Here is a 15,325-nt window from a genome sequence, read left to right as displayed (position 1 = left end):
TGACACACTGTCACTGACCCAAAAATAAACTGCATGTCTGCTTCAGCATTCTGACCCAGGGGTGGCGCAGACTGGGGGCAAGAGGGAGGGAGCACACATACACACACACACACACACACACCACTGGACATGGCCATCCATCTGCCAAATAAACAGAGTGTGTTTGGGAGTGTGAAAAAGTTGGGAGAAAAACAAGACACTACGCATGACTTTCCAACCCCGATCCCAGCTTACTCATTACAGTTTTAACAGCAGCCTGTATGGTTGCCTCTGGCAACACATTCAGCCTTTGATCACTTGGTAATTTGATGGGGTGCAAGAATGACTGTAGGCACTCCACATCTGAGCCAAAGAGCCAGATGAGAGAATCCCTAAGCCAGCACAGCCAGCCATACCACTGTTACCACAGAAAAGTCAGGACACTGCACTCCCATCAGGGGGATCTACATCCATATTCAATTAGAAATATTAATTTTCAATAGTTGAATGACTCAAGCAGCCAGAAAGTGGCAAAAAGCCAAAATTACATGATGTGCCTGTGGAACTTGGTATTGTTCCACAGGCACAAACAGTATTATAAGAAGACCTAAAGATTGCTCATTGCTCATGCAATTACACCCTCTTTTTAATCCAAGAACTTGTCCACACTTGTCTGGATATTTAAAAAAATGACTCCTGTCCAACATCTAAAAAGATAAAGGGTTTGGAAAACTCCAGAACATCATACTGATAAGATAAGACTTAAATTCCCAGAACACAACATCATATTCTTTCAAAACATGTGAAAAACTAAGAAACAGAGCCAGTCCAAGGCATACTCGAATAACATGGCCGCTTAGAAACCCAACGACACCAGGAATATCATGATGAAAATAACATTGAATTATAAAAACAAAATGGTACTACACAGGTAAAAGCATTTTTTAAATTATTAATTCATTAAAAAATAATAATAATAATAATTCATTATTAATTAATTTTCATAGTTGGCACGCTAGGTTAATCAGCTCCCATTGTTGGTAAAACTGTTGCAGATAATGCTAATGATAGTGGGTACGTTACACACAGTGTAGCCTATGGAATGATGAAGCATCTGGTGCTGAGTTGGTGGGATGGGGAGTTGGGATGGAATAAAAATCTGACTTAAGCAGGGAACAGCTAGAGGTAACAGAGAATTCTTAACCACTAGCAAGCTTACATAAAAATAAGCAGCAAGACACCATTTTTTCAAAACAAGGTACATCAAGTTCTGACTGGTGATCTTGCTCGAACTGACTTGGCGAGTGGCAGTGTGGTGCTTAATACATTCTGGGATATTTGGTATTTGGCTGGGCCAAGTCCACACGTCATGTCCTGATGTACCCTCGATAAGATGGGCGGAACAAGAACACAGCCGGCCATACGGACTGTACTCGGCTAGATGTGAACGCTTGAATGGAGCAGTAATGGGCTGCAGCTGCTGACGTTTCACAAATCCACAGCAATACAAGTACAGACAGGAATGCAGATTGATAATTGGCTCACGAAACATGCCTGTGCTGATAAGGTGACCCTCAGGTGCATGGGCGGAGCTTAAAGGGGGTTTGGCATGCACGTGGCTAGGCCAAACAGCAGCCTGGAGCTCTGTGCAGCACTCAACAGCAGGAGGAGCCAAAGTGCCAGGCAGGGACAGGAGGAGGCAGCAGCCATGACAATAAGTGATCATTTGAAAGCACTGTAAAGAGTTTTATCCTTACCCCAGATTTAGCATGCAGCTGTCTTGGGCCATGTGAGAATATTATATATTCTCTGTATATAAATAAGTAAGTGTTATTTAACGTTATTTAAGAGTGATTTGATGTGTGTGAATCCTTGAGGAAGGCCAGTATTTACAGTTACCATATAATACATAGTTTATCTGATCTGTCCTCCCTTACTGTAACTCAGGTGAATTGATAGTGGAACTGAAGAAATTAATTTCTTATATATTTTTTGTATAAAAAGTATGTAATAGTACTGATATTTTGGTAATCTTCCTCATTAGACAAGTTGTTTGACAGTTGAAGGAGTATACATTTCTTTCATACTCTGTAGATGACATCTAACTACATCTAACCAACACAGCTACAACCACCTGTAAGGACAGTTGAGTCATTCTACAAAGCAAGTGCAATTCTTTTATGTAAAAAAATATAATAAAATAAAATAAAATAAAGATATTTATGTAAATAGGGACACACTTATGACTTTGAAAATAATAATGGGTTATTAAAAAATTTATAATAATGTAAATGGTCTGCTCCTTGTTGTGCTAACCGGTGTCGACCAGAGGAAGGTGGGTTGTTGAGTCTTTTGTTGTTAAAAGGGCTATTTAAATTCTTTTGAATTTGCTAGCTTTCCATTTTTATTAATAGAAAATAATGTTTATATTTTAAAAAAATATATCTTACATAAACAGGGACACGTGTATAATCCTAACAATAATAATAAATAAATAAAATAACAATTTAAATGTAATGCAAAGTGAAATATTTATTGTTCTATCCGGTGTCGACCAGAGGATTAGGACCCAAATTTTTTTCTTGTGTAAAGTGCAATATAAAACATTTATACTGAATTTAAATTGAAACGATAATTAGATATTTTGGATACAAATGAAATGCTGATCAATACAGACATGAGAAAATGACTGAACTAATGCACAATTTCTCATATATCATCATATCAACAAAAAAACACTTCATTTAAAACTACATTTAAGCTTTGAGACACCCTTTGCCACATTTTTTGTGCTTATGACACCTAATCAAACGACCCACATGGCTCCCGTTTTCTTTGAATGACTCAATTACTATGACGTATTAGTCTGAAATAAACAATAGGTACGGCAAATATGTTCAAATATCCAAACATTTTAACTCCTGTGTAAACACAGGATGGGCTTCTTCGTCTGTGTGTGCACAGTTTAAAAAACACATCCGCATTATAATACCAGCTAAAAAACGTATGAGAAAAGTATGCTAGAAATTCATTGTGAAACTATGGAAAGAACACCAGGTTGTAATAAATATATATATAGATGAGTCACATTCATAACCAAACATTGACTATGACAGGAAGGAATTAGGAAATCTATCCAACTTGCATCCAGGCTAGAGGAAGAGTTTGTGGAACAAGTCAACAATACAATTTTTTTATTTATTCAGTAGACACACAGGCCTGCATGAGCACACACCCATGTTTTCATTACCATTCCTGACTGAAACTTTCCCATTGTGCCTAGGGGTTTAGGTGTGTGGGCTTAGGCTATATTGTACTGCAGATCTTGTCCATTTGAAGGGTTTTAGAGAGGCAGTAAACATGTGGTCGCTAGTTTAAAAGATTAATTGTGAATACTTTTCCTTCTCACAATCAGTGAAGAATTAGATTTGTGTAGCTCACATGCTACCCAAACAACCCAGCATGACATCAACTGAAAATGAGGGGCTTATTTCACTCTCATGTATATCTAATGTTTTTAGCAACATCAGAGGGGAGGTCGGATGCAAATTGTTTGGTTTCATCTCGGCAGATCCTGGTCAGATCAGTGTTGACAGGTGAAAGCTATAAATAAATGAATTTGAGCTGTGCCATGCATAGCCTTACACCATCTTAATAGCCTGATGGTGACTCATCCATGCGAGCATTAACTCATTCGCAGAATTATGAGATACACAAAATGAACATGTGAAATTACAAATGATGTCCTGCATATTTGATCCAATCAGATAAGAGAGGGGCAGGTGCGGCGAGAAGGAAACAAAGGCAAGGGCAGGGCTTACATTGAAAGAGAACACTCTGAGACAACAAGGAAGGCTCGCAGAACTCGGGATAGTGACTTTGAGAAAACAGGTATTAGGATACCTGCGCAGCATGGCTTTTGCACAGGATTTCACTGCCATGAATGGACCTAAGGTTCACAGTATGTCAAGATAAGAAGACAAGGCTTCAGTGTGCTTCTTTGCTACAGAGTCGGACAGGTGAGTTGACTTCTGAAACCGCTAATCTGACATTTATACACATACTACACATTAAAAAAAAAACAAAATCATATCAATATCAGATTCATTTAACTGTGCCACACATGTCATATGTCATAGGACCTTGTTACCTCAACATAAAAGAATACTGCGACTGTGTGGTCAATTTCCATCACATTTTAAGGTTGTGTTACCAATGTAATGACATATAATCAAAGGATTTACAAAAGTTGAAGTCTGAAGAATAAGGCAGTATGGAATAAAAAAATATTTAAGTCAAGAACCAGACTATACTGTACAGATTTAATTAATCAGCTTAATTCTTTTAATTTTTAAAGCCCCCTTGTAAATGCATGTATGAACTATAGTGGCTAGCCCATGTCTGTTTTTGTGAGTTTCAGTTTGTCACATACAGTACAGCAGTTTCTGACTGTACGCATGCCAAAAATGTCAGAAAGTCATATGTGCTTGAAGGAACAATGCAGACGAACAGGTTGAGGGAGAAGTGTGAAAGAGAATTTTAATAATGTACATCTCACAGTGACTGTGCAAGCATGGGAAGGTGTGGCAGTGAAACAAGCTTGGAATGACTCTTGGTACGCTAAGTAAAAAAAAAAAAGGTTGATGCTACACGTGTCTCTATATTTAGTTAATCTATAGTATCGATGAGTTCAGTATTATGAATATAAAGGTATAAATGTATATAAAGGTCTCAAGCATCTCAAGGCAGATCACAGCTTGAAAACACAGTGATTTGCCATGTAATGCAGTTTGTTGTCACCTTTTAAAATATCGACTTAAACATCTGAGCAAAAAAACATTCTATTGTTTTGCAAGCATGTGACATCCAACCACTAACTCACAGCTTTCTCATTTGGTAGGCAAATCTAACCAGTCCCTTTTCAAACGTACTGGCTAAGTATCTCAAAATAGCGCTGTAGTGCTTATTACCCTCTTCATTCTGTTTCCTGTATCCTGTTGGAAATATCGTGTTAAAATGGAAGGTCAAATCCAGGGATAAGGCTTCAGTCTGATGAAAACAAAACGTCCCATTTCATCAATGATCCCAAGCACAAGCCCAAACAACCCAGGAGTGGTTCAACAACGAAAAGGTGACCACTTCTTATGTGGTCAGAATCTGTGGCACTGTTTAAAACCTGTGGCCAACAAGCATCATCCAACCAAACTGAACAACCTGGAGTAATTCTGTCAGGAAGAGTGGACGAAAATCACTTACCCTAACAGACTGAAAGAGGATATTGCACAACAAAAAGGTGCACATACAACAATTAGGGACATTAACAGTAGATTTGATTAGATATTGCACTCAATTTAGCAATGTTTGAACAAATAGCGGCGACCTAGTTTTGTGTGTAATTTGATCTATTATGTCGCTTTCTCTGTTGATACATTATGTAGTGTAGCAAAGGCGTGTTGCTGGTAGAGATCCTTGAACAACAGCAGCAAATGCAGTGGCTAAACATTGGCATTAACATGAAGTTTTTTAGCTCTCAGGATTCGATATTGCCATGCATTTTTAAAGTGTGTGAGAAGAAACATGGCAACTTGATAACCTGTTAATGTTTCACAAATTCAGTTTTCTTTGCCAGAGTAGTTGTTTTGATAGGGAAACAATAAGGTACATTTTGCACTACTCCTGCGCTCGTATGTACATCTAGTCTTCAGTGAAACTAAGAAATATATCACTGCCATGCAAAAAACCTTTCCATATCAATTTTTGCGGTTGTTTTTCAAAATTGATTTAATACATGATATTTGTTCATGATTTAATGTGTTGCTGGGAGATATGTCCTCAAATCAGTAACACAATTAATTGAACACTTTACCTCGATTACGATTAATGAATAATTACATTAGCTGCTCCAGTTGCTCCTCCATGTTGCTTCCGTGTCGCAGATTACACTTGCAGTTGGATGGTTTTTAAGGTTTTAATGAACACATAATTGACATGGGCATGATTACATCAAGTAGAAATTCTAAATTTCAGCTTTTGATACTTTCCAACAATCAAAAGCCCTATTTTAATGATACATTTCCACAAGTTACTGCTATATTGCCTGAACTGGTGTTGATTGTATTGTTGCACTAGTTATAATTCACTGCATTTACTGTTACTGCATCAGTATTCCGATCTCAGTGGTCAGAGTTTCATTTCTAATTCATTTCATTACAGCATCGTTGGAGTACAGGGCCCAAACAACAAAAACATCAAGTGCAGCCATTTAACCCTTTAAAACACCCATGGCCCGCCAGTGGGTCGACCAAGTCCTCAGTGTGTAATAAGCCTTGGAGTGTTAAGGGGTTAAACAACTCTTGAAAAAGCTCAGTCAAAATGAAATTCATGTTTAGCTCAGCAAATTCAATTACACACTGTAGGACAGTTGCATCTCTGAGGGCATTTGTAAAAGCCAGAGTGGCAGGCCTAAGCCGCAGTAGTGTTAGATCAATGCCTGCTATGTGCAAACTCTCCAAGCTTTTACACCTGGCCTTTTCAGAGAGGGCTCCCAAATGCCTACCATACTCCCTGTGCTTGCCCTGTCTGTGAGGTGTCATTACAACACATACAAAAAACAATGTCTGGACAAGGCCTGTCTCTAATTATAATGCAGTATTTGGCAAAGGTTGCTTAGACATTTGTGGCATGATCTCATTATCAGCTGGTCATCCTGACACTTGTTTTTTTTCACACAGCATGTCTAATTCATCTAATGTGACCAGCCTGTGCGATTCCTCAGACAGGTTGTGTGGTAAGACACATCGTCTTTTGTCTATAGTTTGTCTATTGTTCTCTCATCTCTGTTTTTAACACTGTGCAAAATCTGAAGACCCAAAGAACCTTTCACCTGTCACTTTCATTTTACTTGCAACTTGAAAGATGCATTTATGAAAATGCCTCATTGCAGTGACTTAACTGAACTGTCTGCATAATACTGTAAATAGCTGACTGAGCTTAAATGCAGAAAATGCCTAATTGTGTACTCTTTGCCCCTGAAATATATGTGGATTTGTGTTACAAACCAAAATTAAATGTATAAATTCACTAAGAATACATTCAGTCTTTTTAATTGAATTTCTTAATTGTTTGTGGAAAATCCTTTCTCTTTAGGAAATCAGTCATATTTTATTATACAACAAATAATGCATAGAAAGATCAGTGGTTATTTTTCAGCATCATGTTTGATGTAATAAGTTTATGGTCAGCTTTATTTGTCAAGAATTCCCAAGACTACACTGTACAGTATTGGAGCAGTGGATTGGTTTAAGTGGCAGAGCTGATCATCCAACATCGGTACCTGACCTCTTTAATACTAGCGTGGCTAAAAGCAATCAAAATTTAACAGTAGAGGCTTTGATTTTGGAAGAAACATTGAATGAGCAGGTGTCCATAAAAGTTTGTATTTATAGTATACTGAAGTTTTTTTGTTTATCTCTGTTTAACATTATTTCTCAAGGACCTCTTGAGACCTCATTGAATCTCACCATGGTGATCCACATCAACACCTAAAAGCAAACAAAACAGGTTTAAATAAAGCAGGCTTCACCACTTATTCCAGCTGATTTAAGTTTTAGGCATTTGACATAGTAGTAAAAGAGGGGTTCACAGGAAAACTGCATTTCTGTTTATTACATTTTACAAATGATTTTTATTTTTACTTGTTTAGTTCTATTACCTCTATCATTTAATATGTGTTTCAAAACTATTCAAAGAAATTGCTGAAAGACCAATATTGCCATGACATTCATGTCCATAATAGGTTTGTGTCCAACCAAACCAGCGCTGCCACGTTGTAGTTAACACATGCTCTACACATGAAAGTTAACACAATTATGGTCTTACAGACTAATTTACTGAAAGGTTCATGAAGTTAATCTAGTTTTTAAGGATTTTAAGTTATTTACTTTAAGTTACTTCACAAACCTTTTACTGCAAAGTCATTACCTTAAACCCAAAAAGGTCCACCATTGAAAGGAAAGGAAATATAAAAGATCATTACTGTGTAAGGGTTAACACTTTTGCTTTCATTTACAAAAACAGTACATTACCACAGACCATCTATTACAATGCTTATTTCTTAATCAACTGGTAATTGGTATAAACCACACATCAGTGGATATCAACCACCAAGCAGCAAAATAACCTATCCCAGTAATACAGAAATTGGAACAAAACCGGATTACTGTGTACATAAGTGTGTAAACTGAGTATCTGACAACAGCTTTGAATTTGGCTTTGTAACCTTGTAAAACCAGCACTCCATTTAGAGAACAAATGTGTTTTTATTCTAGCCTTTTACCCTTAGGAATCCCCAGGTCCACACATTTGCTCTCTCCCTATGTGTAGCAAGTTGGGTTAAAACAAAAATCTGCACCATCTAGGGATCCTGTGGCGTCATGGGAATTTGCATACCTGTGAATATTTAACACAGGCCGTGTATTAAGCTGTTTGCATTTCAACAGACAGATGCCTTCAATATGACTGAGCTAACCTTCCCAGTCAGTTTTGACCCATTTACCTGAGTAGTAACTAAATTCCTACATTCCTGCTCTCTCTCTCTCTCTCTCTCTCTCTCTCTCTCTCTCTCTCTCTCTCTCTTAGTGGCACGGACATATGAACAGGAGGTCATAGTGATTCCTGTGCTGCTGCTGGCGATTACTCTGGGCACGCTTCTAACTTTGTGTTGTTTGCGCCTATGCTCTAAAAAAGAGGACCACACAGTTCTAACACACAGTCATCATCATACACGACAGCATCACAGCAGCAGACAGCACCACAGCAGCAGACAGCACCACAGCAGCAGACGGCAGCACCACAGCAGCAGACAGCACCTGCAGGGCATTGATGGTAAGTCTGTGTGTGTGTTTGTGTGTGTGTGTGTGTGTGTGTGTGTGTGTGTGTGTGTGTGTGTGTGTGTGTGTGTTTGGAATCTTGTTGTTTTACAATCCCTACTGTTCCCTATCTGTTGCTGTGCATAGGCTGACTTTAACCAAAATGAGATATAAAGGAAAGCTGGACAAAGCTTCGTCCTGCATTGCCTTTTAAGAGGCCAAGAGCCAAATGTTGCTATCATGAATAGGGTACCTGTCAATTAGCTTTTTTTCCACTGACCTAGTCTATGTAGTTGTATTGCATTTTTAAGGATATAAATCTTTAATTAGGTCTATAATTGTTGTAATTGTTGTAATTATAGTTGTTAGGTTTGTTACCAAGCAACCAACCATACATGCACAGATGAAACAAAAACAGAATAACATAAAAAAAGTGTTAGCTCAAAAGCTATCGTTGTAAAAATGTCAAAACTAACCTGTGATAATCTAGATAAAAAATGGTACCTGCACCTGCCTATGTTATTTACCAGGGTGTGGCTGCTCCTTGCTTTCATTTATCAAGCAAGTATGCAGGCCGTGCTAATCCCCCTAAGAAACACACCTTCAACTCTATCTCCTGATTATTTACCAGCATTGCTGTCATATTTTCGATCAACACCACACAGGTAATAAGATGGAGTTGTGAGAGTTGTGAGTCTGAAGCTTCTGGGAAGGAGAAGGTCAAAACAGAAGTTGACACTCTAGGGATTATCCTAAAGTTAGGACAGTGTTTAGGAATTTTGCCTAGTTAGGATAGCACTTACGTCTGTAATCTTCTCTCCTGATCTGCAGTTAGGATAGGATTAGGAAGGTGGAGAGTGTGAGTCTGTAATAGCTTCTGTCCGGAATTCAATCCTAACTATAACTGCCATGGTGACTAAACATAAAAAACACTCAGTTACTATTAAATGTCTTACTTTCACTTTGAATTTAAAGCTTTTAAAACACATAAGAGATAAAAAAAACACACACACACAATATATATATATATATATTTTTTTTTTTACCAGAAAATGTCATTATTCATTGTTAATCACATTTTCATTAAGTGATTTTTTTTTCTTCAATCCTTCACAGCTCCTCCAGAGTTAAACCCCCTGGAGTATGAGGATGTACCAATGACAGCACAAACACGAAAGCCCAGCACTCAGCCTGTGGTGCCATCACTGTCAACGGAGAGGCAGCAGGACTCCTTTCAGCTAATCACTCCACTTCCCTTCTCCTTCGCTGTGAAACCAAATAGTGATGTCACACTCTACAGAGCCACTATGGACCGGAAGGCTGTGGTCTTACGAGTGCTGAAGGGTATGCATATACGTATTTATGAGATGTTGAGAAGGTAATCACAAAATGTTAAACTGTTGCCTAACAAAGAAACTAGTTTTAGATTTCCTGTTCAGGGCCCAAATAAATACAGTCATATTCAAAGACTTCCATAGCTGATAAGGTGCTCACTGAAAAATCTAACTGCAGCCGATCAGTCAATACTTAGAAGAGGAGTTTATATATGTTTTTACCAACCATTAGGTAGCTTAAAAATGGTAAAAACAAAAGTAAAAGCTAAAAATAAATATTGCAATTATACTGTCAGCAGATCATTCCTAAAACAATTTTATGTCGGACAGAGTTAGATTGAAGGAATATTTCAAACTGACAGTAGATTATGTATTTATGAAATATGTAAATTGTAATTGTAGTATTTGTAATGTTGAGGCAACACTGGACTGCTACAAATTTCTAAAAAAAATAATACAATTAAAAATTTGATTTTTTTGATTTATTTATTTTTTAATTTTTATTAAAATGTTATTCATTTGACTGCTTTTATTACCCCAACAGAAACATATTCTATGTTCCTCCACAATCCTAAACTACATAAATACTTGCCTTTAAGTGTTTTCAGATTATTTTTTGTGGGGTATGTTTATGTAGATTTGTCTTATTGGCTGCTTGATACAGTGTCCAGACAGCCACAAAAAATCTCACATTACTGTTGTTGTTTTTGTGAGGTAAAGTTCTGTCTATCTGTAATACAGTTCCTTTTCTGTGACTTACGCAATATTTAAGGTGGAATGGAGAGTGTCTGCATTTTTGGGATGCGCTGTATGTTGTGGGCAGACTAATTAGTAGACAGATTAGATTAGAACCGTACCGTGAAAGAGTTATGTGTTAGAGATATGGTCAGTTATGGTTGTGAAAAAGTTAATGGTCCAGTTTATACAATAATACTCCACACCCTTGTACAGAGCCTGCATTTAAGCAAGCATTTTAGAGAGAATGTAATTACAGATATTAACTACATAGAAAGTAAATACGTTTAATGGATAATATTGCCTCAGTATACAGATGTATCCTAACCGGGGTGTTTTGAGCAATATGTCCAGTAATATGGTGTCCCTACGATATCCACCTTGTGTTATTTTTCCAATGCAGAAACAGCAAATGCCAGAGAGCGGCAGGCCTTTCTGGGCTTTGCTCGCTTTCTGTCTGAGCTTGGGCCCCACCCATGCCTGCCCGCCCTTTTGGGAGTGGTGACTGTGAGCTCACCGCTGATCACAGTGCTAGAGGAGCTGGAGAACAGGGATCTGCTGGCGTTTTTATGGAGATGCAGACAGGTGGCTTTTACACTTTCTGGACACCTTTTCAAACAAATCTAGACATGTTGGTACACTGTGTTCAGTTTTGTTTTATCTGCGTTAGTCATCCTGTAGCCTTGCATCAGATTACAGGCTATAACTGTACATCAACAAAAGCATTCTTATGACAAATGTACCTGATAAAAAGACAAAACAAATCACACCCATACAAAAGCCCACAATAGAATCCCTGATGGATTTGTCTGCGAGATACACACAGTTCCTGCTGTAAGCTCATTTTAACATGCTTTGGTGTCATGTACAGTGGGATATATTTTTAATTTCAAATGATTTACTTTCAATCTCACAACCTCATAGGATCACCAAGGTGTGGCAACTCCATGTGATTTAACAGAGAAACGGATTTTCACAATGGGTGGACAGGTCGCTTCTGCTCTGGTAAGTACTACCTCAAATGTGCCAATACACCAGTCCTAGCATTAATAGCATGTTTGTTATGAAGCTAAAATAAATGAAGTTACTTTGTGCATGTTACAGAAATATGAAATCTTTCTGTATTCAAAACTATATAAAATGTTCATTTCTTATGTTCATTTTCACATTTTAAACCAGTAGCCAATCAAACTGCATTATATCATAAGTCGATAATAAACAACCTGTAAAATGGTCAACAAAGCCAAAAAAAAATATATATATCTAAATATCAAACCAGAGTGGCACGTTATTAATAACATGTAAAAAAAAAACAACAACAACAACAAAAAAACTTCAGAATTTTTTTGACTGCAGCATTAATTGGTCTGGCAGGCCTTACCTAAATTGCGTGGCTTTATTAATTATGAAAGCTTAGACTTAATGGATCAATATCTGTTGATACTAGATGTTGAAGTGCTCAGATAAAAATTAAATCCCACCAAGAGAAACACACACATAACAGAGCTTGATTTTGCTTTCAATCAGAGTAAAAGTTAAATGCAAGCGATATGCAAATTACATTCCTATTCCTGTTTTCTTACTTTTTTCAGTTTGACTCTAGCAAAATAATAAAAATAAAATATGGACTTTGTTAGAACATGGTCATTACATATCAAGTAAGTGTAACAACACTGAGGATATTAATAAAGAAAAGTATATTAAATAGCAGCAGGTGGTCAGTCATGGGTCTGTGGAAAGAGGTTAATCTGTAAGACAGCCCCATCCTCATACAGTATTTGCTATTGATATTGGTATTGCTTTGATGGTCTGTCCCTGGTCAAGCGCCTAATAGGATAATCAGCAATGTTCCAACATCACATCAATTAAGATACTTTTATTCTGCCTAAATTTAGGATTTATTTGTTGGCCAAATGTAAACACAACAAAGCTACATTACATACTATTACAATATTGCCTTTGTGATCACAAGCCCCTCACTCACCTTGAAATTTTACTTTGTAAATTGTAGGAGTATCTGCACAGTAAAAGCTGCATCCATGGTAACATTGGGGCACGAAGCGTCCTGGTCGGTCAAGATCTGTCAGTGAAGCTGTGGGGTTTAGGCCCAGCTTTCCGTCGGAGAACAGAGGCTGGCACTGCAGGGGAAGTGGAGGAAATGGAGATGAGGAAGTGGCAGGCTCCAGAGGTGTTAGCTCGTCGACATGCCAGTCACAGCAGTGATATGTGAGCAGAGCTCGTCTACTGTTCAGTTCTTTTTTTTAGCATTATACGGTTGCCCAGAAATGTAGGTTTCATGTCCATTTACTTTCTCTTTCACTTTCAGATGGTCATTTGGTGTCTTACTATATGAAATGGTGACTTTAGGTGAGTTAGTTCTAAACAATCCCGTTTTTCACTGGAAATAATAAGGTTTCCAACTTACCAGCCTTCAATTACGAATCCTCACTGACTCTAGTTCAGTCAAAGAGCAGGTTGAATTTGTCTAAGGAGATACACCAGAGAAACAGAAGACCTAGTAATAGACTAAAAGCAAAATTCCAAGGGGAAAGTCTTTTATTAGGTAAAGATATTAAATACTTATGAGGTGAACTTGTAGACTTATTTCACTTCTTTTTTTGTCTGTTTCCAAGGAGAACCTCCCTTTTCTAGAATAATGGCCGGTGAACTCCTGCAGCACCTACAGAGGGGGAAAACCTTACAGAGACCACCCAATTGCCCCAACTCACTGTACGTAAACTGTTGGCCTAAAGGTATGGCCTAAAAATACACTTTTGAAATACACAGAGTGGAAAGGTAGGGCATTGCCACTTATAATAATAATAATAATAATAATAATCATTGTATCACAGCAGAAAGGGATAGCAAGACACTCAGTTACAAATAATAATAATTATTATTATTATTAATTAGTATTATTATTATTATTATTAATAATAATAATAATAATAATAATAATTTGTGACTGAGTGTCTTGCTATCCCTTTCTGCTGTGACACTGCGGGACTAATAAAGGATTATCTTATCTTATCTTATCTTATCTTATCTAATAATAATAATAAAAATAATAATAATTTGTTTTGTTCATAAAATAAGTATTTGTTTGGTAGACACTGCAATCCCTGGTCTCTATCATCACCACTTTAAAGAAATTCTTTCTAGCACACTGCAAATACTTTGTAGTAACCTTCCAGTAAACTGTCCAATTAAGACACAGCATATATTTATGTCTTAAATATAACTACTGCTTTGAGGTCACTCATACATGCATATAATATTTATATTTCTCAGATACTCCCTCATGAAGGACTGCTGCCAGTGGAGACCACAGGATCGAGTCCCACTGGCTGAAGTGATTTTAAAGCTCAGGTCAGGTGAGAGAACTGCTAATGACACAGTAGTGCTGCGAGTGCCAGATCCACTGGACATTGAGAGGTACATGCGAGAAGCGGGCTATGGAGAAGCTTTCAACTACGCAGTCCTCTAGTGATGTCTTGGGATTCCTTCAGCATTCCTGTTGCACTTTATTTGTACATGGATCCAGCTTCTGTTTCTGCTGCTACCTGATGCCAAGTAAGTCTTCAAGAGTGAACAACGCTGATATTCCTGAACCCACTTCCTGTGTCTGGAAGACATCAATAAAGCAGCACCAGATAGAACTGAAGGCCCAGTGTAAAGATCTTTCCAGGGGGACTGTGCCACATGGTTTTGGCGAGGAAAGACTTACTCCCCTTCATGCTGACTATTAATATGTTGGACATTTTACTAAACTTTAGCTATTATTTCCCCCCTTTAGTGATTATTGTGGTTATTTTTTGGAATTGCCAGAAATTGCTTTGAACCTAAACAAGTATTTTCTAGCCTGTTGTAAGAAAAATAACAGTTGCTTAGGCCTTCTTGCACAGGGTGTTTCTGTTCCCATGGGTGGGATTTAGTGAATGAAGAAAATGTCTCTGGATCTTTCTGGGCTTTATGAATCTCTGGCAGCACTTAATATGTTTTTAGTGCTTTATGAAAGCGGCACAACTAACAGCGTGGCCAGTAGCCTATTCATTTGGGCCATGGTCATCCTCTTTCTAGCAGTTAGATAGAACAATGTTTTGTCCGTTGCTTTGTTACCTTACTGATAAATCTGAAGGACTTCCTCCAAAGTTTCAAAATGTCCTAAGATGCAAAATTTTAACTTTATCCAAAACAAACCACAATTCCACACTTGATTCCTTTAAGAACTTTAAGAACTGCACATTGGGGAATGTGCAATCAAATATACTGTATATAACTAACTAATCAGTAGCTAGGTCACTGTAATTACAATGGGACCCTAGCTGTACTGTGATATTACTCAAGGTCACTTCTGTTGATAAAATGCTGTCGCTTCATATTTATATGCATATTTATATATTTTGGAAT

General features: G+C 37.5%; 1 protein-coding gene across 1 annotated transcript; it reads left to right on the top strand.

Moving 5' to 3' along the window:
* The first annotated feature begins 3,964 nt into the window (after nucleotides 1-3,964).
* styk1a (serine/threonine/tyrosine kinase 1a) lies at nucleotides 3,965-14,932 on the top strand. Its single transcript, XM_072674746.1, has 10 exons — nucleotides 3,965-3,998; nucleotides 6,711-6,766; nucleotides 8,617-8,862; nucleotides 9,963-10,190; nucleotides 11,319-11,500; nucleotides 11,840-11,920; nucleotides 12,927-13,141; nucleotides 13,242-13,282; nucleotides 13,549-13,645; nucleotides 14,207-14,932. The coding sequence occupies exons 2-10, from the start codon at nucleotides 6,712-6,714 to the stop codon at nucleotides 14,400-14,402; spliced, it is 1,341 nt and encodes a 446-aa protein (XP_072530847.1). The 5' UTR covers nucleotides 3,965-3,998; nucleotide 6,711; the 3' UTR covers nucleotides 14,403-14,932.
* The last annotated feature ends 393 nt before the right edge of the window (nucleotides 14,933-15,325 follow it).

Source organism: Salminus brasiliensis, chromosome 3, assembly GCF_030463535.1.
Source record: "Salminus brasiliensis chromosome 3, fSalBra1.hap2, whole genome shotgun sequence".
NCBI classification, from domain to species: domain Eukaryota; kingdom Metazoa; phylum Chordata; class Actinopteri; order Characiformes; family Bryconidae; genus Salminus; species Salminus brasiliensis.
The sequence above is the reverse complement of the archived record's forward strand: the minus strand, read 5'-3'. Positions and strand labels throughout refer to the sequence as shown.

Coding starts and splice junctions, on each gene's coding strand:
- styk1a (XM_072674746.1), top strand. CDS start 6,712: ATGTCTAATTCATCTAATGTGACCAGCCTGTGCGATTCCTCAGACAGG. Junction 11,921..12,926: donor GACAGGTCGCTTCTGCTCTG/GTAAGTACTACC, acceptor TGTAAATTGTAG/GAGTATCTGCACAGTAAAAG. Junction 13,142..13,241: donor GCCAGTCACAGCAGTGATAT/GTGAGCAGAGCT, acceptor TTTCACTTTCAG/ATGGTCATTTGGTGTCTTAC.